Consider the following 26,716-nt stretch of genomic DNA (forward strand, 5'->3'; position numbering starts at 1 on the left):
ACCTGATTGCACAATCCTGGGTTTTTTCATTCTTAGTATATTAAGTCATGCGGCATTAGCCTCAATATATTGATAGCAAATGTGGTATGATTGAATTAAATTAGAAAAATCCTTATCATTGACCTTCTGGGCTTTGACTAAGTCTTGGAGTATAACAAAACTAGTCATAAAATATTTTGCCTCCCAAATAAATATAAGGCACGACCTACTTCTTTGTGAGGCATTTCAGAATGTGTTCCCCCACTTTTGCTGGTGGTCAATGTGGGGTCAATGGTGTTCCCTTTAAGTGGAGAATAAGAGGAGGATGGGAATCCAGAAAGGATTTTTTCCCTTGTGAGAACTCATCTTGTTACCCAATTGAATTCAAGTGTGTGGCGTTGTAAAGCTAGGAGGACTAATAAAGGTCATATAATCCAATTGTTGGATGGAAGAGGCGAGTTTCAGCAAATAGGCCAGGGGGACAGCCAGTGTGAAGGCCCAGTGACAGGAAAGAGCTTGTATTCGTGAAGGTGGAGTAGAGTCTAAGACAGGGGCCCCCTCCAGACACAGAAGCACCCCACACCCCCAACAAGGCTGGCGCAGGAGCAGGCTGGAGAGGGCACACTCTAAGGGGACTGGGTGCTACAGGCCATTGCTGGCCATCTAATTGTATTTCATAACAAAGCAGAAAAACTGAGTTCTCATGTGGGCTCTCTAGATTTCTAAATGGTGGCCATTAATTAAAAATGAATTTTTTTAAGCATTAGTTTTTAACATAATCTCTACGCCTACGTGGGGTTTGAAACTCACCACCCCAAGATCAAGAGTTGCATGCTCTACCAACTGAGCCAGCCAGGTGCCCCCAAGAAAAGAATTTTTGAACACCGTGGTACAAAGCACTTCTGTGGGCCAAATATAGTCTTTAGGCCACCAGTTTGTAGTATTAGGCTTTAGGTCTTTTTTCCAAGCGCAGAGACTGCTGGAGTCAGGAGTTCACATTCCCGAGCAGCACAGGACCCGTTGCCACTGTTTTCATGTCTCTGTGAAGCCTGTGATGGGCTGCAAGTAGCCTAGAAATGGAGCATCAGTACCTTCCTGGGAGGAAGTTACTGAATCTTTAGATCAGAGGACAGTTAATGAAGTACTAGGCAGGCTGACACATACTTGTGTGGCTTAATGATTAAGTGCAAAAGTCAGAAGAGCTTGTCTGGAACCTTGGCTCACTTAACATCTACAAGCCTCAGTTTCCTCTTCTATGAAATGAGGTTAATAGCAGGACCTGCTGAAGGAGGTCTTTGAGGACTAAGTGCATGTGTGTGTTTGGCATAGAGCCCGCCACACAGTAAGTTTTCCGAAAACCTTGGTTAGCATTAATGCATATTTACATTTCATTTTCAAAGGTCTTCCATATCGCTTTTGCTCATTATAACAATTCTTTGAGGGAGACACAGCAAGTACTTTTAGTGCTATCTTACAAATGAGGAAGTCAAGGCTTGGAAGAGCTCAGTAACTCATGGAGATACCCAGCTTTGCAAGTGACAGAGCTGGGATCTAAACCCAAGTCTGGTCCAGAATCTACTTCCTGAAACACTTCCTGACATCACTCAGTGAGATGTGGTCTGAGTCATTGCTTCCTGTAATATGGTCAGGCACGGTGATTTACATTTTTGATTAATTCTTGCCACTGGTAAACTTGACAGTATAACTAAGGCTTGGGACAATCATTGTAGCCACAGAGCAGGGAGTTCTCTGCACTCATTAAAGGGCCAGTTGACTCATCTCCGAGGCCAAGGGTAAGTGAAGACCAGTCTTGGTTGTGATGGTCCCCTCACTGAGCCTGACTCTGGTTTCCTTTCTGTTTGCCCCCGTATCCCCTGTGTCAGCATCAGGAGTCAGTTTGGACTCTGTGGGGAAGGAGCTGGGAAACAAGGGGCTGACCTGAGGACAGCTTTGCCTGTCTGTTGGAAGGTGCAGGATGGTCACACTAGAGATAACTGACATGTGAAGCTGTTGTGCATGGTCTCTCCTCACTGACGAGGCAGGCTCATGTGATTCACCCAGTCAGGGTGAAAGGAGAAGTTGCAGTCTGAGAATTAAGACTTGTTCCGAGACCATCTGGTGAGGGGCACACCTACCAGTCTGCTTTCTCTTTCCTTCAGGCCAATACCATCATGCAGCCTTGGGTAGCCATCTTCAGCCCCATACTACTTCTGACAGGTAAGTGAACAGGTGGGCCGGGGTCTGGAAGCCCTGAAGATTGGGGCACGTAGAAGACGTGTGAGTGTGGTGTAGGAAGATGGATGTGCTTGGGCTTTGGTGAAAGGTAATGGATCAGTTAGTGGCCAAAGAACCAGGCTAAATCTTATGCAAAAGAAATTGCTTAAATGCTATGACTTACAAAATCCATGGGTGAGTGAGCCAGACCCAATGCAGAACTGTGTATCATATCTTGTCATTTGTGTTTAAACAATAAAAGGGACGAGTGGACAGCAGTGTCAGCATGGACTACGCAAGTGTATGTAGGATATAGTAACAGTGTTGCCATGAGCAGGAGGGGATGGGGAGAAGAAGCTGGGATTAGTTGGAAAGGGAACCAGTCCTCCATTGAACCATCCTATGTCATTTGATTTTTTAAAAGTGCTGTGCAACTATTTCTTTTAAAAGACTCTTAAATACAGAGAACAAACTGAGGGTTGATGGGGGGAGTGGAGGATAGGAGAAAATGGGTGATGGGCACTGAGGAGGGCACGTGTTGGGATGAGCACTGGGTGTTGTATGTAAGCGATAAATCACAGGAATCTACCCCCCCAAATCAAGAGGACACTATATACACTGTATGTTAACCAACCTAAAAATAAATTATATTAAAAAAAAACAACAGAGTAAAAGCATCTTTCAAAAGTTAAAAATAAAAAAATAAACAAATAAATAAATAAATAAAATGCTTTATAGGGTTTGAGGACATGATTATACTTAGTCATGAAACAGAGTATTCCTTTTAAATCAGAATTGAAATAAGCATGTTTATAAGTGATAAGAGAATTTAGTGATATAACTGAATGTCAACTCAATGTATAGGGGCGCTCTGGTGGCTCAGTGGGTTGAGTGGCTGACTCTTGATTTCTGCACAGGTCATGATCTCAGGGTTCGTGGGATTGAGCACCATGTCAAATTCCCAGAGTCTGCTTGGGATTCTCTTTCTCCATCTCTCTGCATGCACGCATGTGCACTCTCTCTCAAAATGAAATAAACATTTAAAAAAAATAAAAAATAAACAAATAAAAAATATAAAAAATATTTTATTTCAAAACACTCCATGAGCTAGCAAAGTTAGGAATAGACATAATGCATAAATTTTAAAAACAATAATCTCCAGAAGTCAGATTATGAAGGAAAGTTCATTTATTATAACTTATATAACTTGATTTTTGTAATTAGCATGTATTATATTTATAATCTAAAAATGATACTAGGCAAAACTAAATATTTTAAGAATTCAGTGACTTTTTCTTATTTTATATAACCATGAACATTTTATTCCCAGAGCATTTCCCAAAGTCACAGCCAAAATTGTAAATGTGATTGGTTGGTGAATTTCAGATTTCTTTTCATGGCCACCTTGTCTGCATTTGGCCCGATAGGACTTTTATGCCACTGCCCCAGGAGAGACTTCTTGTTTTTGTTTTTTAAGTGTCATAATTTAGTACTTGGTTGAGTGTTTTCCAACTGTCTGTTTTCACAGGGGAAGTGGGCCTCGCTCAGTTGTGGGGCTGCTAACAACATATGAGAAGGGGTCCCTATTGGATTTTTTTAGACTGATCTTAAAGCCCATGATAAACCTCAGCTCCTCCTAGAAGTATTAGAAACCCATTTCCTAATTTTTTTTTTAAATTTTTATTTATTTATTTTCAGAGAGAGAGAGAGAGAGAGAGAGAGAGAGAGAGATCATGGGGGAGGGGTGGAGAAAGAGGGATAGAGAGAAAATCCCAAGCAGACTCCATGTTGTGTGGAACCCCATGTGGGGCTCAAACTCACAAACTTTGAGATCATGACCTGAGCAGAAATCAAGAGTCAGACGCGTAACTGACTGAGCCACCCAGGCACCCCAAGTCAATAATACTTTAAACAAAACATTAGTTCTGCTTTTATTTATTTATTTTTTTAGCATTTATTTATTTTGAGATAGAGAGAGTGGGGGGAGGGAGCAGGGGCAGAGAGAGAGGGAGAGAGAGAATCCCAAGCAGGCTCCACACTATCAGAGCAGAGCCTGACACGGGGCTAAAACTCACAAACTGTGAGATAATGACCTGACCCGAAATCAAGAGTCAGACACTTAACCCACTGAGGTAAGTAGGTGCCCCAAGCTCTGCTTTTCTTATAAGAGAGGTGCTGTGAGGGGACATCACTTGCAATAGAAGTTTAAAAAGCTGCAATAAAAATTAAAACTTTAAATGCAATAGAATTTTTCAAACATATTTCAATTGAGACAGCGAATGAATCTGGGGAAGTAGAAAAGCCACATGTATGTCAAACACAGGATGAAATACATACTCATGTATTACTGGAGTGTCATTTGGTTCAAACCTTTTGGAAAGAAATTTGGTCATGTTCATCAAGAGAGTGAAACTATTCCTGGTAATTTCTCTCTTAGACATCTGTCCTGTTAGAAAATAATCCTAAATACGGAAAAAAAGCTTTAATTATATCTTATCTACAAATATCATATAAATAATGCTTTTAAGAAAATGTTAACATAAAAAAATTTTTTTAATGTTTATTTTTGAGACAGAGAGACAGAGCATGAACGGGGGAGGGTCAGAGACAGAGGGAGACACAGAATCCGAAGCAGGCTCCAGGCTCTGAGCTGTCAGCACAGAGCCCGATGCAGGGGGCTTGAACTCACAAACCCACAAACTGTGAGATCCTGACCTGAGCCAAAGTCAGACACTTAACCGACTGAGCCACCCAGGCGCCCCAAGAATATGTTAACATAAAAAAGGAGTACTTTAACATAAAAATGCTTACAATGAATTTTTTTAATTGAAAATACAAATCCATATGATTGCAAATGAAATAAACTACATTGAAAAGAAAACAGTGAAAATAAATATAAAACTGAAATATTGAGGCCTCATACTCTTCTTTCTCTTTACTTAACAGATGCTGTAGTGTCTCACAAACAAGTGAATGGAGTGGTAGGTCTTTCTGCCACGCTGTCCTGTGCTTACTCGACAGCTAAGGGAGTCACCACCATGTGCTGGGGCAGAGGGGTATGTCCTGTGTCCCAGTGCTCAGATGTAATCATCTGGACTAATGGATCCCACGTCACTTTTCGGAAGCACCCACGTTATAAGCTAAAGGGAAACCTTTTAGAAGGGAATGTGTCTTTGACCATAGAGAACGTGGCTCAGACGGACAGTGGCCTATACTGTTGTCGTGTTGAACACAGCGGGTGGTTCAATGATATGAAGCTCACCCTGTCATTGGACATAAAGCCAGGTGAGCTTGTTTTCCTTCTTTGATCGCTTCATGTGGGTTGACTGAGATGTTGACTCTTTGGTAGTGTTTTTCTCCTTTAAGAGGGCAAGAGGAGGTTCCTACAGTCTTGTTTTTCAGCAACTGTTGGAAAATAGAATAACTTTTATTTGTATAAAACGAAGTCTTAGACCAATCTTGATTCAAGATGGTAAGCTAGAGGATCTTCCCAGTCAGCAAACTGTTCCCTAAAGCAGTGCTTCAAAAATGCTAATTGGTTCATGAAAAAGCATTCACTGTTCCACTGTGAAATATAGTAAACATTTTTATCAAGCTGAATTTATTCAGCTTAAAGAACTGCCCTTGTTCTCTGAGATTATGTTTTAGAGGAATTTTTAAATGTTCTTAACATTTTTAAAACTATTTCAGAGCATTTCAAACATATAAAGTAGGTAATATGGTATAAGGTCTTATCATAATGGTAGCACCCAGCTATAACAATTGTCAACTCAATCTTGTTGCATATCTTGTTATAAAGGAATATATAGTTCCTTCCTTCAGCCCTGCCTGGGAATTTTTGTAGCATATTTCACATCATATTGCAAAACTGGTTCTTTAAAAATGAAAATGACCTTATTGCAACATGAAAGCATTTATATTCCAGTAACGATACACCAGTTGCTTTTAAGAATTTCATGAAATCCAGGGGCCCCTGGGTGACTCATTCGGTTAAGTGTCCGGCTTCAGCTCAGGTCATGATCTCATAGTTTGTGAGTACGAGCCCCGCGTTGGGCTCTGTGCTGACAGCTTGGACCCTAGAGCCTGCTTCAGATTCTGTGTCTCTCTCTCTCTCTGCCCTTCCCCTGCTCATGCTCATGCTCTGTCTGTTAAACATAAATAAAGGTTAAAAAAATAAGAAAAAAAAAAGAATTTCATGAAATCCAAAAATCTGTCTTGATGTGAACATCCTCATTTTCTTTACCACTGGATGAACAGAGTGGATTCCTCAGGATTCCCTGGTTTCTGGTGTTCTTTCCTAATGAAGTTCCTTCCACTAAACTCTTATATTGACAATAGAACCCAATACCTGTGGCCTTAATAAACTCTCTCTCTCTCTGTTTTAAATTAAGAGGAACTTGGTCTTGCAATCTACCAACTTTTGGACTTGGCCTGTTTCTTTTGTGAAGGCAAGTGGGATAAGGTCAATTCTGATGGAGAAAATAGCTGACTCTGGGGAAACTACATCTGGGAAGCAATTTAGGGAAGCCCAAGAATGCTGGTGACTGTAGTGTGCTCTAGACAGAAGTGAGGAGGCAGCATGTCCAGAAGAGATGATGATTGTAACTTTTTTGTATTTGTGAATTTTTTTATGGTTTGGTTGAATTTTTTATGGTTTGGTTGTATGGTTTGAAGCTGATAAAGTGCTTCAAAATTCTTTAATAGGTGGGCATTTACAAGGGCAGTGCCCTGTCAAGTGGGAAGAAGGTTCATAACTGAGCCAAGGTGACTCTGCCTCCAATAACTAACTCTTTGCTAAAGTTGTCTTACATTTTTCATAGGCTGAGCTTACTCTTCAAGCTTCTGTTAGGGCTTTTTTTCCCCCCCCACCAGCATCTATAGTTATAGTTTCCTAGATTCTGCTCGGGAAAAATATTTACCACTGAAGAAGTCAAGTTCATTACACAATTCCATCAGGTTACCTCCTCTTTATTGTTTCCCTTATTCTCCTTTGCTTAGATTTTTTGCGTACTCAGCATACTTGGTTTTAGCTGGAAGGAGGGGACTGGACTGTACTCTTTTCGGAAGCCTCTGACTACACCTTAGATCAGGGTCAGTAAACTATAGTTCCAGAACTAGATCAGATAACAAAACAGGGTCATTGTTTTATAAATTTTTATTAGAACAGCCATACACATCTGATATATATATATATATATATATATATATATAGTCTATGGCTGCCTTTCACTGACAGAGTTGAGCAACTGTGCCTGGGACTACAGGGTGTCCAAAGACTGAGGCATTTACTATCTGACCCTTCCCAGAAAGTTTGCTGACCTCTACTTTAGACTAATGATTCGCATTTAATAGACACTCACAAATATTTGTTGAAAAAAGTTTTTCCTCTTCAGATTCTAAATTAAGTTAGATCTTTCAGAAGAGTTTTCAAACCAATTGTCCCCTATATAAGTGAAATGGGTTTTCCTTTGTAGTTAGTCAAGTTGAAATTGAAGGAAACTTCTCGTGGAGAAAAACGGTGCCTAGTGAGATCAAAAGTTTACATTCTTCATTCAGTCCTTGTTGGGGCTTAATTCTGGTTTCAGTTCTCTCTGGGTACTTCTGTGACCTTCACTAAGTGGTTTGGAATCCTACCCCACTTCTGACTCCAGAAAGAGTCTATGTTATTAGCTATTGTTATTATCTCTTAGGTAGAAAGGAACCGTAAAACATCTAGTTTACCTTCTAACCAAATATATAAATCATCTGTGTGATTTATCTAGCTAATACACTAATGGATGTGAGTTAGCCCTCATTTAGGTTGCACGTCCCTCTATTGGCACGGTACCCTCAGGACTGATGGAACTGAATGCTATTTATTTGGTAAGCATTCTGGGCCTGGGAAATCCTGTTGAAGTCTTAGTCATTCACCACTGAGATGATGAAGACAGCTCCAGGCTCTAGACATTTTCCTTAACTCACAGGTGTTTATGAAGATACATAAATCTGATATGCATGACTGGTCTCAAAGTGCTTCAGTGCAAATCCCAGGTGTCATTTTTCACCTCGGAACCTCCCCAAATATATATCTTTTAATGCAGCTGTTTCCTTTTCACAAGTATGTCTTCAAGCCCTCCTGTGTCACAGATTCTAGTTGACCAATGACAAGAACTCTGAGTTCAGGGAAAATTGGTGCCTAATTCTGCCTGGGGACAGTTTCTCATTGGTTGCATTGGTACATGGGCCCAGCGCAAGGCTCTTGTTTCCTGCTGCTTGACTAATCCTTGCTTTCATATTGATTTCTAACTCCAGCTGTGGTCACCAGTGTTCCAACGTCACCTAGGGCCTTTACCTCTACTTCTTCAATGCCAGCACCCACGCAGAACCTCAAGCCAGGTAAACAAATGTGTTCCTTGAGCCCTGAGGTCTTCTAATGAGAGGATGTAGACCATCCAGGGCATTATGTTAAAGCAGAAGTACAATCTAGGCTGAGTGTTCTTACCTGGGTTCCAAACATGGGCTTCACAGGGTCTGTGAATACCTGTCCCAAATTGTATGCATGTAATCATTTTTAGAGAAAGGAGACTCATAGCTTTTGGTCAGATTATCCAATGCATTCATTATTAGCACCCGCCCCACCACCACCACCCCCCCCCCCCCCCCCCCCCCCCCCCCCCCCCCCCCCCCCCCCCCCACTGCCCAAAACCAGACCTTTGATCTTAGACAACTATTGAGGGTGGAGTGGATTTGGCCCAGTTGAGCACCGGTTTGTAAGGAAAAAATAGGGAATGCCAGGGAACAGGGGCCAGGTTAATGAGATTCTGTCCTTACAAGGAGCTCTGAATAGAGATCATTTAGTACATTCTGAAGCTGGACCTCCACTTGAAGATAAGATTTCAGTAAAGTTAACATTTACTGTGTTTTCTAAGTGATAGGAACCATGCTAACTGCTTTGCAAGTATTATATTGTTTAATATAATACTTATGACAATCTCTCTGCACTGTAGGTGTGATTCAATCCCATTTATAGTTGTGAGAACTAAGGCAGAGTCTCAGTTCATTGCAGAAAGTTATATGGATAGAAAGCACTTGAATCAGGATTCATTCTCCATTAATTTGAATTTTGGGTTTGTGCTTTTAACTACTGGATTGTTCCTTCTACCATGAGTATTGAGTTTATGTTTGGATGAATTTGTCCTGATCTGACATCCCTCACTGAAAAATCCTTTATACGATTACCCTGTCTTCTCTAGGCATTCAATCTACTCACACAGTTTTGCTTCCAGCATCTTTTAATTTATTTATGTAGCATGGAAATGGCAAAAGATACTATTTATACCGATGAAAAAGTAAACATCGGATTTAAAGACTTCAGGGATTTAGAACTTACACTTTTTTTTCCCCATTCAGGCCACAAGGTTAACACTTCAAACTTCTGATAAATAAGAGTTTAGATTTAATACAAATGAAGAATAATTTGATTTAAAGGTAGAGAAATAGTTTGCCATTCTGAGGATAAGTTTAGGTTCAAACCTTCTATCTCTAGGATTAAAAAGATAACTTTCAGTGGAGATTCTTAGAGCCTCCAAAACTCTTTGACCCCTTGGGGTAGCACTGGAATCTGAGGAGTAACAGAGATGTCACAACCTCTTAGCCAGAAAAACCTGATGGAACATATTGATTTCCCTTGACTCCTATTGAACCATATGTATATTTAATCAGGAGGGATCTGAAGGATTGGGCTTTGAGCTGAGTTTGGAAGAGAGGGCTTTAGGTTAAAACTGGGATTTTAGAGCCATAAAAGTTTGTAAGAAAAACAGCTCTGTTTGAGGCAGCTGAACATACTAGAGAATCTGTTGACTTTCTCAATATTGATTTAGCTTCATAATATTTAGTTTGTGCCTGCAAATGTGGATGGATTAGTGGACTTGGTTTGGTGAACATGCATGTTTAAAGCAAAGATTGAGAAGAAAAGTGTTGGTTCATATGTCCATGTGACCTCCTCAGGGATAGTATTAATTGAGCCTTATCCTTGTCTTGATGCTTTTCTTAAGAGTTTGAGTTGAGTTGAACAGGAAGGAGGTGCACATTGGAGCAGATCCAACATGGGGATATTTATCTTTACATCCACTCTCTTCCTGTGCTCAATGCCTCTTGTATATACAACTTGCCTAAAAATTCATGGAATGATTGGCTGTAAGGTTGTAGAAATGGAGGTGGGGGGGGGGGGGAGAAAGATGCCTGCTAAGACAGAAACTTGGAAAAAAAGTTAAGCCCAAGAGGTCTTTTGCACAGATCCAAGTTGAATAAAGATTCTGATCACCCAACTTTCTTATATTGTCTTGTTCTTAGTTCTTCAACAGAGCTACATGCTGTTTTAGATTTGAACATTAGAGAGAGGCAGGAAGATAGTTCAGAACATGAGAAAGGGTAAAGTTGAAATGTGGAGATCACTGTGGGGAAGGGAAAACAGAAAGACCAACAAAAGGCAAGAAAAGCCCAGGTTTGGGAATTCTTGTCCAGCCAGCCCTAATAACTTGCTCCAAAATTTGTGGTGCTCTAAGAGGAAGGTATATAAAAATAAAATATTTAAAATATTTAATAAAATGCACAAAGAAGGAAGTGATCAATGCTGCATATAAGGTGAAATATCTGATAGAAAAGAAAGGATTGATTTTAGAAAGGAAAGGGAAACCTATCCCTGTACTGGAAAACTCTTAGTGAAGCTTTTGGTGTGAAACATAAGATGAGTCAGATAACAGGAAATCAGTCTTAAGAAAGGAGTGACCACAATGCAACCGCAGAAGGAGCCAGGTCAAGGTCTACCAAGAATGTTGCTTTTAGAGTTGTTAATCATCATCAAGGTTCAGACATTGGACAATATTGTCACCTTGAAGAGACCTCAAAGAATTAAATATTTTGAGTATGTATTCTGTGCTGATATGTGGATGGATACTGGGAACTTGAATAAGGTCAGGAAATCTAGATGGCGCTGTTGTGAAGGGGAAAGGGCAAATAAGCACAAACCCCCAGGCCCTGTTCCCATGAAAGCGAAATGTCATTTGTATGAATAAAAGCTTAATTGGATGTCCTACATATGGTGCTGTTGTAGACTTTGGACATTTAGGGGGATCCTAGGAGTAGAACAAGTGTAGAATAACCCTATGTATTGATGAACTATCCGGATGATTATCTAGATCAGGTTTGTTCATGATAACGGTATGCCTAGATAGTGGTGCCATCTGTGATTAAATTTCTAAGAGGGGGTTGAAAGGACTGGGAGTGAGTGAGTGAGAGGCATGCCTTCAGGGACTGGCTGCTTCAGGGAATGGCTGCGTGAAGGTGCTGTGGGAAGTTGATCGTGATTCCTGATTTTAGTTGTGTTTTTCATTTTTGTTGGGGGTGGGAATTTTCCTCTACAGATGGAGCACAGTTCTATTCTTTTCATTCCAATAGCTACTTCATCTTCTCCAGTGCAGACAGCAGAAACCCAGCCTACAGCACCACAGGAGACGAGGACAACACAGCCCACCAGTTCACCATTGTACTCTTGCCCAAAAGGTAACTTCATTTTTTTCCTGAACACCTGAGAGTATTCAAATTTTGATAATCACTGACACATTGTTAAAAGCATATATTTCGGAGTAAGACAGACCTGACCTGAATGCTGATGCTGGCCACTCTAATGAGCTATGTGGTTTGAACAAATGTCTTACCTACTTAGAATCTGTTTTTATCGTTTGTGAACTGGATGGAATACCAATTATTTTGTAGAATGCTGGTGAAGAACCTCAGACATAGTTAAAAAGTGGTAAGTAATAGATACAATAGCAACTCTGACTCTTACTTAGAATGTCCAGAATCCCTATACCTGACTGGCAGAGGTGGCTTGTGTGAGTTGGGAAACATTGACATGCATATCACTCTTTGTCTTAATCAAATCAATCAGTCTTGACTCCAAACTTATTAGTGGGCTTGCTCCCTTGGGCCAGAGCCTTAAAACAATTAAATCCAGCTCCCTGGTATCCAGACCAAACTGGTCAACCATGTTTCTGCTTTATCTAAGACCCAGACCCTAAGTGTATCTAGGAAGCTCCCCTGTCACCCTGTGGAGCTTGTAAATGGACACTTTGAGATTAGCTGAGGACATCAGCACCAGCACCAAGAGGCATATCCTGCTGAGACTGTCTGTTTACTTCCCCAATTTTTCCCTACTGTCCCTATTCTGGGCAGGTCTCATACAATCTCTGCTTTTTTGAAATGTAAGATTCTCCTGTCTTCCCTGTGGTAAGGAAAGGTGATTTGAATCCTTTCATTTTCCCCAGTTAATTCTGTTACCCATGGTGGTAATTCTGGAGAGTGCCACAGGCTGAACCCCTTTGTAATGCAGAGCTGGCTTGTGTGTGCCTGTGCATGTGCTGAATCCAAACAAGGTCAAGCCTTGCAAGAGTCCTCCCTTATGTGCATGACTCATTGTGCTTAGGAGTTAACAATCCGTAGCTGCCTCCCTGCCCCCCCCCCCCCCCCCCCCCCTTTTGGCTTACCTTTTGCCAATAATTCCTGGAAGCTGGTTAATTTAAAATGGAGCTGCAGTGAGATTTACAGATGACCTATTCAACTGGGATTAGATAATGGTGACATTTGGTTTTGAAAGTGGAATCCTTAGTGTGAACTCTTTCCGGGCACAAAAACAAAGTGAAAATATATAGAAACACAAGGTGGCAGCAGTAGGAGTGGCGGCACCCCACGCTTTTAGTAGTTGAGTAGGAAGAACATAGGAGTAGGAAATCATTTTCTAAAAATCATGTCACTACAACCTGGTCCAGGTAGAGCTTTCCAGAGTGAAACAGACATCGGAGCTGCTGTGTCCCCTATGAGTCATGTGATTGTTGCCATGCTGGCAGTGTACCTGAGGTTCTGGAGCCAGATCCTCATTGTGCCTGAGTCAGCCTGCAGTGGGCCGAAGTCTCACAGAAGCAAAGAATGTTAGGTTTGGAAGGATTTTGGTGCTCATATGGCCCACCACCCACCTTAGATGGATATATGTGCCAGGAAACTGTTGTATATTATCTCACTTAATTCTTTTAAGGCAGGCCTTATTTACTGCCATTGCTAGATTAGGGAGGCCCTATAATTCTCCTTTAGAGACAGCTTCCAATTCAACGGCCAGTTATTAGCTTCAGACCTATGGGCAAGATGTTGCATTCCTCACTGGATGTTAATGATGATCGAAAGACATGATGTTTGGAAAGCATACTGCACAGTGACTCTCTCCCCACCGCTCCTTCTATTGTAACATATTTAATTCATCACAGCTAATATTTATCTAATATGGTGTTAAGTCCTTTACATGCATCATCTAATTTAGCAGCTTTATGAGATGGGTGCTGCTATAGCTTGTAGTTCTGTCTATATTACAAAATAGATATTTCAAAACTCTATTAAGATTTGAATGCTCAGAACTTTAGGGAATAATATAAATAAAATCCTTTTATGTAGGATTTCAGGTAGTATAAGATACATTAGTTTTATAGCTGATATAGCAGATTTTTTATAAAATACTTCTGGATCAAAGTATGGGCACATTGGCATATAATGTAGGAGTTATATGCCCCTCGTTTTAGGTATCTTAGTATGTTTTACCCACATTCTGAATAAAACCAATGTAATGTCCATTCAGAATAGAGTGGTTCTGATCTTTGGATGTGCATGTGGCCTTTGGGTACTCATGGCCTTTATGCCAGTTCTCAGCTGGCATAAAAATATCGATTTCCTACCATTAAGTGGCATTCTTAACTTGGTTCCAAGAATGGGCCTCTGTGATTCCCCTAAAACTGTAGGTGAACCTTTGTGTATACATGCATTTTTTTTCCATAAAGAAGACAAAAAGTGTCCATTTTTGAAGGGTCCATGACAAGATGGTTAAGGCACACAACCTTCCACGATAAATTAATACATGTTAGTAACTTGGTATGACTTTTGCAATGTCTTCAGCATTTGGCCATATTATTATTCAACTTTTCATTCACCACCAGAAGGCAACGTGAATATATTTAGTGTCTGCAGTGAAAATTCAATATTTTTTGTAATTATAATTAATTTTCTTTCTTGTTGAGCAGATGGGAATGGCACTGTGACACAGTCTTCAGATGGCCTTTGGCATAGCAATCAAACTGTAAGCATATTTCTTCCTACTTCATTAGCCAGTTTCACTTGTGCGCCCCCCTGGAAGCAAGTTACATTTAGAGATTATTTCTGTAAGATTGGCCCACAGATTGATTCTTTCTGGTTGAAATTTTTTAAAAAAAGGAAGAAAAGAATTTGACTCTTAAATAGGGATACTTTAATTAATTTGGAAAGTTCATACGGGTGGTGGACCAGTTTGTTAGAATTTGCCTGCTAAATGATATTACATTCTGTGTACACATACATATACATACAAACGCCCACCACAGACTTTCTCCTGGCCAAACATTAAGAAGAAAGAATGGTCTAATTTAAGGAGAGTGACTTAACATAATAGACCAAGGAAGACTTTAATTATCATTAGGGAAATAACATGCTTTGAATCAATGGAGTGGAGGCCACCCCAGACAAAAATATATCCGTGAAAGTGTGCTTGCTTAAGCATATCCTCCTTCGTATTCTTTTCAAACCCATTTGGCATTCTTTATAGAAATATTGAAGCCACTATTGAGTTTTTCCATATATAAACCTCCCCATATGATGACTTTTTAAGGTATTAACATCTTACACACATTTGTGATTTTCTTACACTTTTCCACAGTGAGCTTGGGAAAACTCTAAGGGGCCCTAAATACTCCTGATGCTTGTCAAAGTCTCATCTTTGTAAACAAGTTAGACAAATTTATCAATAGGACCTTTTCTTTTGGTTCCTCTGAGAGAAATGAGTTTTCTTTTAGTATGTGCAAATAACTCTCAGAAACAGCAAACAAAAAGAGTTTGAGGTATGAGAATAGTCCTTCTGGTCCCAAGTACTGAGAAATGACAACACAGGCCATGGTAAGAAAAACTCAAGCTCAGGCACGGTGGGATTATTTAGTGTGGGGTCAAATGGCTTTATGTTGTATACGTCAGTGACAATGAGACCATTACAGAGGAGTGATATTAACATTTTTAACCACTTATGTAGCATGGGCACTGATTGACCTGATGGATGTGGGTTGAATTTGTATATACCTGCTAAATGTCAGAACTGCAACTATGTGAATGATTCTTCTATTGGTATATAGCCAGGCCTATGCTGGATTAGAAAAAAAAGTAAATAAAACATTCTGAATGGTGATATTGTTCTCGACCTCAGTTATCTGTAGGACAGGTATGTTTAGCAGCAAATGGAAGCGATTTAGAAGCAAGTCACAACAGACAGTAGTGAAACCATGGGCTTTTTGTGTCTTGACTGTGAAGATGTTAAGAGGCATCTCAGGTATCTTGAAAACATGCAGCATGTATTTTGACCCAGTGGGTCAGCTTCCTGGACTCTATTGTAGGAGAAATTGAACAAATGCATGAAGATGTATGAGAAAAGATGTTCATTGCTGCTATTTATAGTCATGAAAATAGTATAGACAACTTAAGTGTTCAATAGTAAGGGATTAATTACTTAGTCAGTTAAGCATGACCACATATTGCCATTAAGAATGTAGTCACTGCAGTGCATTTGCTGACATGGGAAGACAGTGACTGTTTATTGTTAAGTGAAAAAAACAACTGTTAAAACAGCATGCACACATGTGGAAATGTAGTAGCATATATTGAATATAGTAATTGTTTCTGTCAAGAAAAACACTAGGAGGATAAAATTCTAGAAGAGCAGATAATGAAAAATGGTAATAGTGGTTGTTCTTGGATGTTAGGATTATGGTTGGTTTCAGTTTTCTTTTTTCATGCTTCGCCGCACATTCTAAAATGAACATGCAGTTTTTATGTAATATTTTTGAAAATGAAAGCAAAGCCTGCCTCCTGCAGCCCCATGTTACATCTAACTACTTTACTCCCCGTTGGAAAGCTAATAACACAGCTCTTCCCTCCCAGACACTGGCCATTTCGCCTTTAAGTAAGGATGGCTCAAACACTAAGTATCTTTTCCTATCTTCCTCATAGTATTTATCAGAAAGTACCTAAAAGTACCTTTCCCAAGAACCCTATTTAATCTGTAGTTGACAGACACAGACACAGAGGCTCAGAGAGGCTAAATAACCTATCCAGGGCCACACAGCAATGAAGTCGAAGAGCTGGGATCCTGACTCCAGACATTAAACTTTTACGCAAGAAGACACTTGATCCTTCTCTCTTATCTTCTTTTCTGTTAAAATACTTACCCTCTGGGATCTCTTTAGGATTTGAGCTAAGCTATAAAAAGTTGCTGAGCACAATGCCTGGCATATTTCGGGCTTATTCCAGGAGGTGGTGATCCTTTACAAACCACACTAGGGTGTTTAAACAAATTTCTGCTTCTCTACCCAATTGCACAGCACTTCAAGTTGGTTGTTAATGAGGGCCATGTCTGTGAGCACCTACTTTCAAGTCCATTTATGTAGACTTTCACAGACTCTTGAGTTATAGCTAAAAAAATAAATAAAAATAAAGACTGTAATCAAGGGCCAAATTCAGTCACCAAGCATATGCAGATAACATCACCAAGCCAACTTATACACGAACAAAAATTGTTTTTTCTTTTTTAATATCATGGTGGATATATTTATGGAAATAGCTTATTGGTTTTTAAAAATATGCATAATGTACATATAATAAAGTACACCCCTTTGAAACATACAGTTTGAGTTTTGACAAATGCATACCCCTATGTAAATACCACCCCATGCAAGGTATAAAACATTTCTGCCATCCCTAAATACATTTTGAATTTTAAATGGTCTTTGAATTTCACCATATGGTTACAACCTCAGATCACTTTGTCTTATCCCTCATGAGCCAGAAATAGCCAAGGGCCAATAAAGAAAATGGGTCAAAAAAAATTAAAAGTAGATCTAGCCTATGACCCAGCAATAGCACTGCTAGGAATTTACCCAAGGGATACAGGAGTACTGATGCATAGGGGCACTTGTACCCCAATGTTTATAGCAGCACTTTCAACAATAGCCAAATTATGGAAAGAGCCTAACTGTCCATCAATTGATGAATGGATAAAGAAGTTGTCGTTTATATATGCAATGGAATACTACTTGGCAATGAGAAAGAATGAAATATGGCCTTTTGTAGCAACGTGGATGGAACTGGAGAGTGTTATGCTAAGTGAAATAAGTCATACAGAGAAAGACAGATACCATATGTTTTCACTCCTATGTGGATCCTGAGAAACTTAACAGAAAACCATGGGGGAGGGGAAGGAAAAAAAAAAGGTTGGAGAGGGAGAGAGCCAAACCATAAGAGACTCTTAAAAACTGAGAACATTCTGAGGGTTGATGGGGGGTGGGAGGGAGGGGAAAGTGGGTGATGGGCATTGAGGAGGGCATCTGTTGGGATGAACACTGGGTGTTGTATGGAAACCAATTTGACAATAGATTTCATATTAAAAAAAAGAAAAAAAAGAAAAAGAAAAAGAAAAATGGGTCCAAGTACATTATTTTAGGGAATGTCTTCTACTCGTAACTCTAACAAGATGCTTTTCTGATCCACTGATGTCTCCTTAGCATGTGTCGCTGGCACAAAATTCATGGATGACCACCAGTAAGGGACTCTACATTGGAATCTGCATTACTACTGTGGTATTGCTCACTGTGTTGGTTGTTGTGATTACCAAAAGTAAGTCATTTCAGAATTATGCCTAAGGGAACACAGTGGCAAGGGTTCTAGAGCCAAACTGCTTTAGTTCGAGTAGCTCCACACACTACGTGATTGTGATTTCACATTTTCACATAAATTTCTGTTTCGTTTCGTTTCTCTTCTTTTCTTCTCTTTTCTTTTCTTTTTTCTTTTCTTTTCTTTCTTTCTTTCTTTCTTCCTCTTTCTTTCTTTCTCTTTCTTTCTTTCTTTCTTTCTTTTTCTTTCTTTTCTTCCTTCTTAGAGAGGGAGAGAGAGAGAGGATGTGAGTGGGGGGAGAGGGACAGAGGCAGACAGAGAGAATCTTAAGCAGGCTCAATGCTCAGTGTGGAGCCCCATGTGCAGGCTTCACAGGGCTCAATCCCATGAGCTTGGGATCATGACCTGAGCTGAAATCAAGAGTCAGACGCCCAACCCACTGAGCCACCCAGATGCCCCTAAATGTCTGTTTTCTGAACTGTTCTTAAAAAAAAATATTGGCCTATAAAGATGCAAATTAAATTCTCCAAAGGTGAAATTAAATCTTAAGAAATGAGAATTTTGGGGGCAGGCTTGGAGTTTGGAAAGCAACAAACCATTGTAATATATACAACTTGTTCACTCCTTTTCCATTCCCCCCCAGGAATCAGTTTTTGTCCTCATGAGTGATGATATTGTTGAATTTTACAACACCCATTTGACAGGAAAGGCAAATGAAACATTGGGAGGGAAACTGATTTCAGGGCTAGAAGAAAGAATTTCAAAAGGCAGTCATCCAGCTGTTGTGTACAGGGTGTGTGTGTGTGTGTGTGTAGCCTTCCTTCTATGAAAGAGCCACAGTCATTTATTTTTATTGAAATTTATTTATTAATAATTGCATTAAAGTAAGCCAGGGCATGTGGGTGAATACACGAAGCCATTATGAAAATGAAATACTTTTATGAGAAGTTTGTTTGGGTCTTATCGATTCAAAAGGAGTTACTTGAGTATCTAGGAAAGCACCAAGTCTGTTTTTTTTTTCTTTTTTTTAAAAATTCTTTCTTCTAAATTTATTTTTTCAGGCTCTAGCTCTGTCCAGGTTTTGTTTATAGTAAAGCAATAACAGAAATAATATACTTGCTTGAAAAAAAGGTCTTGTAAACTATTTGACCAATGTATGTAATTTTCTCTTTGGCTCTTCCCCAATTTAGAATATTTATGCGTAAGAAACAAGCTGGAACAACTAAAGTAAGTTTGAAAGTGTGTCAATACCTTTTGGTGTTTCTACTCTGTTAAAAGTAAAGAAAAATTTGTCTCTGTCCTTCTCCTCTTTTTCCCCTAAACTCTTCATTTTATACCCTACATCCTGAAAAATCTAGTTTAATGAATACCACTGTTGTTATCCACAACTTCTAGTGATATTTTTCACTTTCTACATTTCTCTGGAATTGTGCCAGAACTGCTACAGAAGGAGCATCCCAATCTTACCTCTTAGAGAAAGAGAACTAAATCACAAATGCTTGATAGAATGTTTGAGTAAGTTATTTGATTTGTTCTTTGATTTCATTCAGTGCTTTGTTTATTGAATGTTTATTGAATGTCTACTATATTTCAAAGAGATGAACAAAGCGGACAGAAACACATCAGCAAATAAACAGGGACCTTGCAGTGCTTCTAGACAAATATCATTGGGGATATGGAAAAAGGTAATGGGTTGAGTGAGCTCTGAAGGAACAGATGACAGCTCTGCAGAGATGTGGAAAAAGACAGCTCCAGGCTGAAGAAGTGCAAAGGCACTGTGGTGAGGCAGGTACCTCCAGCTCTACACAGGTCCTGCCTTCTCCTGCTGTTTCATTCCCAGCCAGGTGTGCTCATTTACATGGGTTATCTTGCCTCATAAACATTGGCATTTACAGTTTTTGGAAATCTATCCTACTGCCCAATTAAAACTTAAATCCCCTTTACCTGCATCCAAAACTTGGGGTCATCTACTGGAATAGCTGTAATAGTAGGAAGCCAAATCCAAGTAGCTTGCTTCGTTTGATAGAGCTTGAGCTTCATTAAGCAAGGTGTTTATTTAAAATCCATTTCTCTTAGATCGCCATACATTATTCCTAGTTCCCCTTCACTGGATGTTTGCACACAGCCTTTCTTAGGTCTGAGTTAATTGCATGAGCTAATCCAAAGAATGCACCTTGAACAATGCCCAACACATTGTAAGTGCTCCATAAACATTGGCTTTTGTAATTGCTGTTATGCCTGTCATGGTAAATCTACCCATGAGATAGGCACTATTATTCTCAGCTTACAAACTAGAATACAGGTTTAGAAGTGTGAAGTGACATCCAAAGTCACACCACACAGCAGGTAAAAGGCTCAGTCTTAGGTCTTTTAGAGTCCCAAACCCATACTTACAGAAGTTTTTGACTGTGCGCTTCTAAGAACGGAAGAGGAAATTACTCCTAATAGGCAGAAAAGCATGGAACACAACATCCTATTAGTTGATCTTTGTTCTTTCACTATTAACTTTTTCTAAGGGCTGATTTTTTATCACCTAATCATAATAGAAAATATTTGTTGTAGAAAATCTTATAAAATATAAGAAAATTAAAACAACAAAACCCCAAGCTTTTCTTCATGACTTTTTTTCTTTTCTTTTCTTCTTCTTCTTCTTTTTCTTGGTTTTCACAGTTCTCATCACACTGACTCATTTTAAGTCATTGACACTTGTTCTCACAATGTATGGGTGGTCACTTAAAGATCAGAGCTGAATGAATCCTCAGTATGTTCCCTATCATTTCTCAGCAGGCTTAGGTAATAAAAATAGGCACTCTCTACAAATTATGAAACAGCAGCTGTATCAAAACTGCAAACATGAACTTTCTGTATACTTACTGTAGGAGTGTATGTGTTATGAAAGTTGTCTAACCCATGGCTTTCAAATTCGGATCATTAAAACATAGTAAGATTTCTGCACCATGATCTAGCACACGTTTATATGAAGCAATACTCTTTTACTATGTCCAATATATTCTGATATATTTTGTATTCTGTGTTTATCCTAAATGCAGGATTTAGACCACTAAACAGATTTAATAGCGCTCTCTGGAAAACTACAACCCACAGTCAGAAAAACAGCAGCCAAACCATTTCTCAGCTACTACCCTTGAGAATATGCTTGATTTAGGACTTCAGTTTGATGTGCGATACCAGTCTTAGATTTTCAATTTTTGCATTCTATTACATGAGTCTCCTGAAGGAGAATACTTAGGTTTTCTACATACTTCTTAAACAGACTCTCCTTCAACTTAATATTCACTACCCTGGATCTCCTTTTCATTTCATAGACTGTGAATGGGGTTCTGGGACTGGCAAATACCCAGTCTTGCCTACGTGTAAACAAATGTGCTCACCATACTTTAGAAGTGGTCTGCTTTTCCTTTACTCATGTTATTCTTTCTGTAGCTTGGTTTCGTTGAGTGACCCCCAGACTGGAGCTTTGCAAAGTGCATGTGAAGTGGGTGTGCGAGCGGAAGACAATATCTACATTATCGAGGACAATCTTTACGTCATGGATTAAGACCCAGCGGCACTCTAAGGATTTATACCCTTGACTGCAGAAGACAGTGACAAGATATCACCATGTCAGAGTTCTTTTAAGCTCTAGAATGATTTTTCTGTCAATTTCAAATGATATTCCAATATGTCAGTTATGATGGGTAGGCTGACTTTGGTTCATCTGTGTACAGTCAACCTCATTGGTCATGTAGTCCTAATTTTTTATACTACAACTGGTTCAGTATTTCTGGTCATTGCAGAGATTTCTCTCAAACATGAAGTGAACACTTTAGAATTGTGTATTCTCTTTGGACCCTATGAACCCTATATCCATCAAGAATTCTCGCTGGTGAAACAGGAGAGGAACTACTACCTTGGTCACCAAAGCTGTCAAGAAGAGTGGAGTAGGAGTTAAAGTCAGCAAATCCAATTTGGGACTTAAAGTCTTCACTTGGAATCATTTCACAATTATCTCTTGTGTTTTACCTTGTAATAACTCCAAATGTTACATTTCTTAGGTTCCCCAAGGCTTTCAAATCACAGGGGTACACAGGCTTTTATTTCCCCCATAGGGAAATAGAAGTGAAAGTGACATTGCCATTGTGGGTAAATCCAATTTCTCATGGCTCTGGAAATACATGGTATTAAGCCTTTCCTTAGAACCAGGGTGGGTATTTTAGCAGTTAGAAGAAACTAGGGTAATGAGTGAACCAAGAAGATTCTCCAGGAAAGAAAATCAGTTGATTTATTACATGCTATTTCTGCTACATCTGTTCCACAGTTCCAAGCATTTGTGTAGATAATTGTCATGCTCTCTGAACTAATTTTTAGAATGAGGCAGGGCATAAATAAATAGAAGAAAAAAAAAAGGGGAGAAGGCTAAAAGGCTTTCTGCTTTAGAAAAGTTACTTTGCAAATATAATAATGTTGTTTGAGAGTGTTACTAAGTTTCAGTCAAAATTCTAAATTGTCACTAAACCACTGCAATTTTTAAAATTGTTTTGGAAGGATGAAGGTTTTTTTTTTTTTTTTTTAATATCAAAGCAATTCCAATGCTATTCTTTTTTTTTCTCACAATTCAGTGAAATTTTTGGCTTTTCCAAGAGAGTTAAACAAAAGCTAAAGGTAAGGATTTTTTAGTCAACACAGGCATTTCTACATGAACAGTTAACAAGGTTGGGTATTAATTTCAATCTGAGTAAACCCTGAAACAACTCCTGCTTGGGGTTCAGAGATACACTATAGCGGTTGAGGAAGGCAGGATGTTCATTTCTGAGGGCAACATGCTTGACATTCTTCTGCAGGGTTCTAGGAAGTTAACAGGACCTCTGAATAAAAGTTATACGGGCAAATAATATTGTTAAACATGCTATCTTGGGTTTTCCATGTGTGGCCAAGATCTGATCTGGCCTAAGAAATTTTTTTTGTTTTTGTTTTTAAACTACAGTGTTTTTCTTTCAAATTCAAGACAACATGCATAAACATGGTGAATTCAGATGAAAGCCTGAATTTGTAGCTTTTCTGGAAAGACCTTGCAACATTGGACTGCATTCCTAGGTAGTCAGGGCCCCATTAAATGGTGCTACATCCTCTCAGCCCCTAGTGCTCAACTTTCCTGCACAGACACACATTTGTCACCTGCTTTGTGACTGGGAATTTGAATTTATAACAGCTCTGCTCTCTCTACCCTTCCTGCAGATTTATGATGGCACATTAAAAGTTCTGGGAATCTGGTTAACTTTGTTAATCCAGCACTTCCAAAACTTGCTTGAACACAAGGACTACTGCCATATCCAGTCGCATTCTGTGAAACAGAATGTGAGGATGTGTGAGAAAGAAGGTGGTACACAGAATCAGGACTAGGACCTGAGTTCTACTCTTAACTCTTAACAGAAACACTGGATGCCATTAGGGCGAATCTTTCTTGATGCCTACATTTTTTAATCTATCAGGCATAATTATTCCTATAATTATGTCAGTGTATAGTGGTAATTCCAATGCTATGTTACTTGTGAGAGGTCTTTGAAAAGCGGAAAACACTACAGAAATGCAAAAAGTGTTTTTTTTAATTTGTTTTTATTTTTTGGTTGATTTTATAGTAATAGCAGATGTAGATTTAGTGCTCAGTAAATAATTTCAATGGTGTTGCATTCATATGTATTTTGCTATATGGTACTTTATTGGAGGGAATAATTTACTTTTTGGAAAGCTGATATAGGGTAATTGGGCTAATTTTATACTGGAGTAAAAACTGTCAATAACTGAAAGGACAAACAGGTGAGTGGGGAGGAAAGGGAGGTATTAAGTTAATATTAAACTCTTTTTTTGTGAATATATCCATCTTATAGAATGTATTGATTTGTTTTCAATCCTTTGAGATGATTGAGGTTCCATTTTCTACAAACTGTCTTGTGATGTTAGGACACTGGTGTAAGTAAGATATCTAAACTTGGGAAATTTTGCACATCTTTAAGAAGTAGCAGAACCAATTTTTCACTAATGGCTGTGAAGATAATTCTGGGAGTACATGAAAGTATGAGGGACTCTTTGGGACTAGTTTAATTTGTATGTACACTCATTAATAAAACAGATTTTTGTTTTCATTTTGAAAATGACTTGTTGCTTTCTCAAGCTCATCTGTTGAACATGAGCCAGGCATGTTCAACTTGCTGTGGACTCCCAGGATAAGGGAAAGTAGGGCAAGGTTTGAGAGTCAAGTGTGCCCAGTGCTCCTCTAAATACTGGGGGTAGAGCAGAGAACAACCCTGAAATCCAGTTCCTGAGAAGCTCCAATTTAGTGGGAAGAACGCCCCAAACCATCGAATTCTAATGCGGAGGAAAAAGATCATAGTGGTAGCTAGGCTCCTCAGTTGTGACATTCGGGGCCAGATAACCCTTCATTGTGGAGGCCGTCCTGTGCATTGTAGGATATTTTGCAGCATCTCTGTCCTCTACGCACTGGAGGAGACAGCTGGGCCCCACCAGTTGTGACAATTACAATACCACCTCTGGTTGAAAGCCAACGTTAGACAGATACCTGAAGGATGTGGCTGGTGTGGGGAATGGGTTGCTCGGTTGGTTACGAGCTCCCTCTGGGTAAGAGGTGACATTTAAGTCGAAACCAAATGAATGTGTGGGCAGTAGCCTCTTCAGGGAGTCTACCAAATGCAAAGGCCTGAATCAGGAAGAAGCCTGTGTATTAAGAGAAAGTAGGGTATGTTCTGAGGACTAGAAAAAAAAAAACAAAAAAAAACACAAAAAAACCCCAAAACAACATTATGGCTGCAGCAGTGAACAAGGGGGACTAGAAAGAACTGACGCTGGAGAAATGGCCTGGTAACTGGCAAGATGCTAGGTGAAAAGGGCTCTAGGAACACATCTGTTGGAGAAGAGTCCCTTTCTTAGAAAACAAAGCACTCGTGCACACTAAGGATTAGACCTGCTATCCATCACTGAATTATATATATATTTTTCAAATGTTTATTTATTTATTTTGAAAGAGAGAGAGCAGGGGAAAGGCAGAGAGAGAGGGAGACAGGATCCCAAGCAGGCTCCACGCTGTGAGCTCGGAGCCTGACACAGGGTTAGAACCCACGAACCATGAGATCATTACCTGAGCCAAAACCAAGAGTTGGCCGCTTAACTGACTGAGCCACCCAGGTGCCCCTCCAAATTATATTTTAACGTGCATTAATGTGCTCCGGTGACATTCTTCTTAGATCAGATCTAAAAAGTTTGGGGGCACCTGGGTGGCTCGGTCGGTTAAGCGTCTGACTCTTGGTTTTGGCTCGGGACATGTGATCTCACGGTTTGTGGGTTCAAGCCCTGAGCCTGCTTGGGATTCTCTGTCTCCCTCTCTCTCTCTCTGCCCCTCCATTCCCCTTCTCTCTCTCTCTTTCTCTCTCAAAATAAATAAATAAACACTAAAAAAAATAAAAAAGCCAGTTTGGTTGGGGTAACAAAACAAGGGGAAGGAGAAGGGAAGGGGGTTACATCCTGGCAGTGAGGGGCTTTCCACAGGGCTGTGTGAGGGCACCCAGGCCCAGCAAGAGGGATCCTGGAAGAACAGGGCTAGGGTGTCATTGCAGCGTTCAGTAGCAGGTGGTGCAGGGATGCCTTCTGTTGGCCCACAGTGGATTTTTAAACTAGTTTTGATGTGCACTTTTAGGCAACAGTGCATTAGAACCATGACTTAATGGATATTGTTTAGGATGACTAAAATTTTAAAGTTAATTAATCTGAAACAACTTGAGTGAACAAGAGCTAGACACCAGTGTGAGTTTAGCAAAGGTCATGCAGACGCATGAAGTCAGGGAAGCAACAGGTTAGATCGGCTGGGAGGTAGTTCAAATACAGACTCCTGGGCCCCCCTCCTAGAGATTATGATTTGTAAGACGGGTGGGACCTAAGAATTTATTTTTTGTTTGTTTAAATTACAGAAGACAAGCTACTACAGATTATTTTACATTTCAACCAAAATATTCAGATTTCCTGAAAGAGTATGTAGAAATAAGAGCAGGTAATCTTCCTTCATTTCTACTTGTTTCTTTCCTTTTTTAAAGTTTATTTAATTTGAGAGAGAGAGATAGAGAGAGAGAGGGAGCACAAACAGGGGAGGGTCAGAGAGAAGGAGAGACCGAATCCCAAGCAGGCCCCACACCATCAGTGCAGAACCCGATGTGGGGCTTGAACTCACAAACTGTGAGATCTTGACCTGAGCTGAGATCAAGAGACGGATATTTAACTGACTGCACCACCCAGGCACCCCATTTCTACTTATTTCTAAAGTGAATCTCGGGAAATGAAGCTGGAAACCTTATATTTAGAGTGGGTGGGTATTTTCATGCCAGTTTTGAAGGCAAACAAAATTTCTCAGAGTCCCCTGATGTAGGGAAGACACATTTATCCTCTGCATTTCATAGCCTGGTTTGTGCAGAATTGTTTCTTCTGGGTTCAAAGTGCTCTCTAGAAGGAAAGAAATAGCAATTGATCATTTGTTCTTCCTCTGATCAAGTTTCTTTATCAGTTGGTTGTGGACCACTTTGGGTACACGTCCTCCCAAGACTTTGTTTCTTCTTTGACTCTTGATGACATCAGATTATCTGAGGAAATATAACAGAAGGGCATTCCTCACCCCACTGCAAAGGCGATGACAGGTAGCACAAATAAGTAGTTTTGATGTGGAACATGAGCATGGTGTCTGTAGGGCTGTGGGAGAGTCTAA

At 39.7% G+C, this 26,716-nt stretch overlaps 1 protein-coding gene across 4 annotated transcripts; it reads left to right on the forward strand.

Moving 5' to 3' along the window:
- Positions 1 to 1,630: 1,630 nt before the first annotated feature.
- HAVCR1 (hepatitis A virus cellular receptor 1) lies at positions 1,631 to 23,774 on the forward strand. Of its 4 annotated transcripts, XM_049647914.1 has the most exons (9): positions 1,631 to 1,772; positions 2,139 to 2,196; positions 5,140 to 5,478; positions 8,485 to 8,568; positions 11,629 to 11,733; positions 14,292 to 14,347; positions 17,847 to 17,958; positions 19,146 to 19,182; positions 21,400 to 23,774. In XM_049647914.1, the coding sequence occupies exons 2-9, from the start codon at positions 2,151 to 2,153 to the stop codon at positions 21,512 to 21,514; spliced, it is 894 nt and encodes a 297-aa protein (XP_049503871.1). In that variant the 5' UTR covers positions 1,631 to 1,772; positions 2,139 to 2,150; the 3' UTR covers positions 21,515 to 23,774. The 4 variants fall into 4 exon arrangements, with proteins under 4 accessions (XP_049503871.1, XP_049503870.1, XP_049503873.1 ...); XM_049647913.1 differs by lacking the exon at positions 1,631 to 1,772 and having other exon boundaries at positions 1,794 to 2,196; XM_049647915.1 differs by lacking the exon at positions 1,631 to 1,772 and having other exon boundaries at positions 1,797 to 2,196; positions 11,647 to 11,733.
- Positions 23,775 to 26,716: the final 2,942 nt, after the last annotated feature.

Source organism: Panthera uncia (genome assembly GCF_023721935.1).
Source record: "Panthera uncia isolate 11264 chromosome A1 unlocalized genomic scaffold, Puncia_PCG_1.0 HiC_scaffold_17, whole genome shotgun sequence".
NCBI lineage: Eukaryota > Metazoa > Chordata > Mammalia > Carnivora > Felidae > Panthera > Panthera uncia.

Excerpts from the sequence above, each read along its gene's own strand:
- HAVCR1 (XM_049647914.1), top strand. The coding sequence starts at position 2,151 with ATGCAGCCTTGGGTAGCCATCTTCAGCCCCATACTACTTCTGACAG. Across the intron at positions 2,197-5,139 it reads CCCCATACTACTTCTGACAG|ATGCTGTAGTGTCTCACAAA; the intron begins GTAAGTGAACAG and ends TTTACTTAACAG. Across the intron at positions 19,183-21,399 it reads AACAAGCTGGAACAACTAAA|CTTGGTTTCGTTGAGTGACC; the intron begins GTAAGTTTGAAA and ends TTCTTTCTGTAG.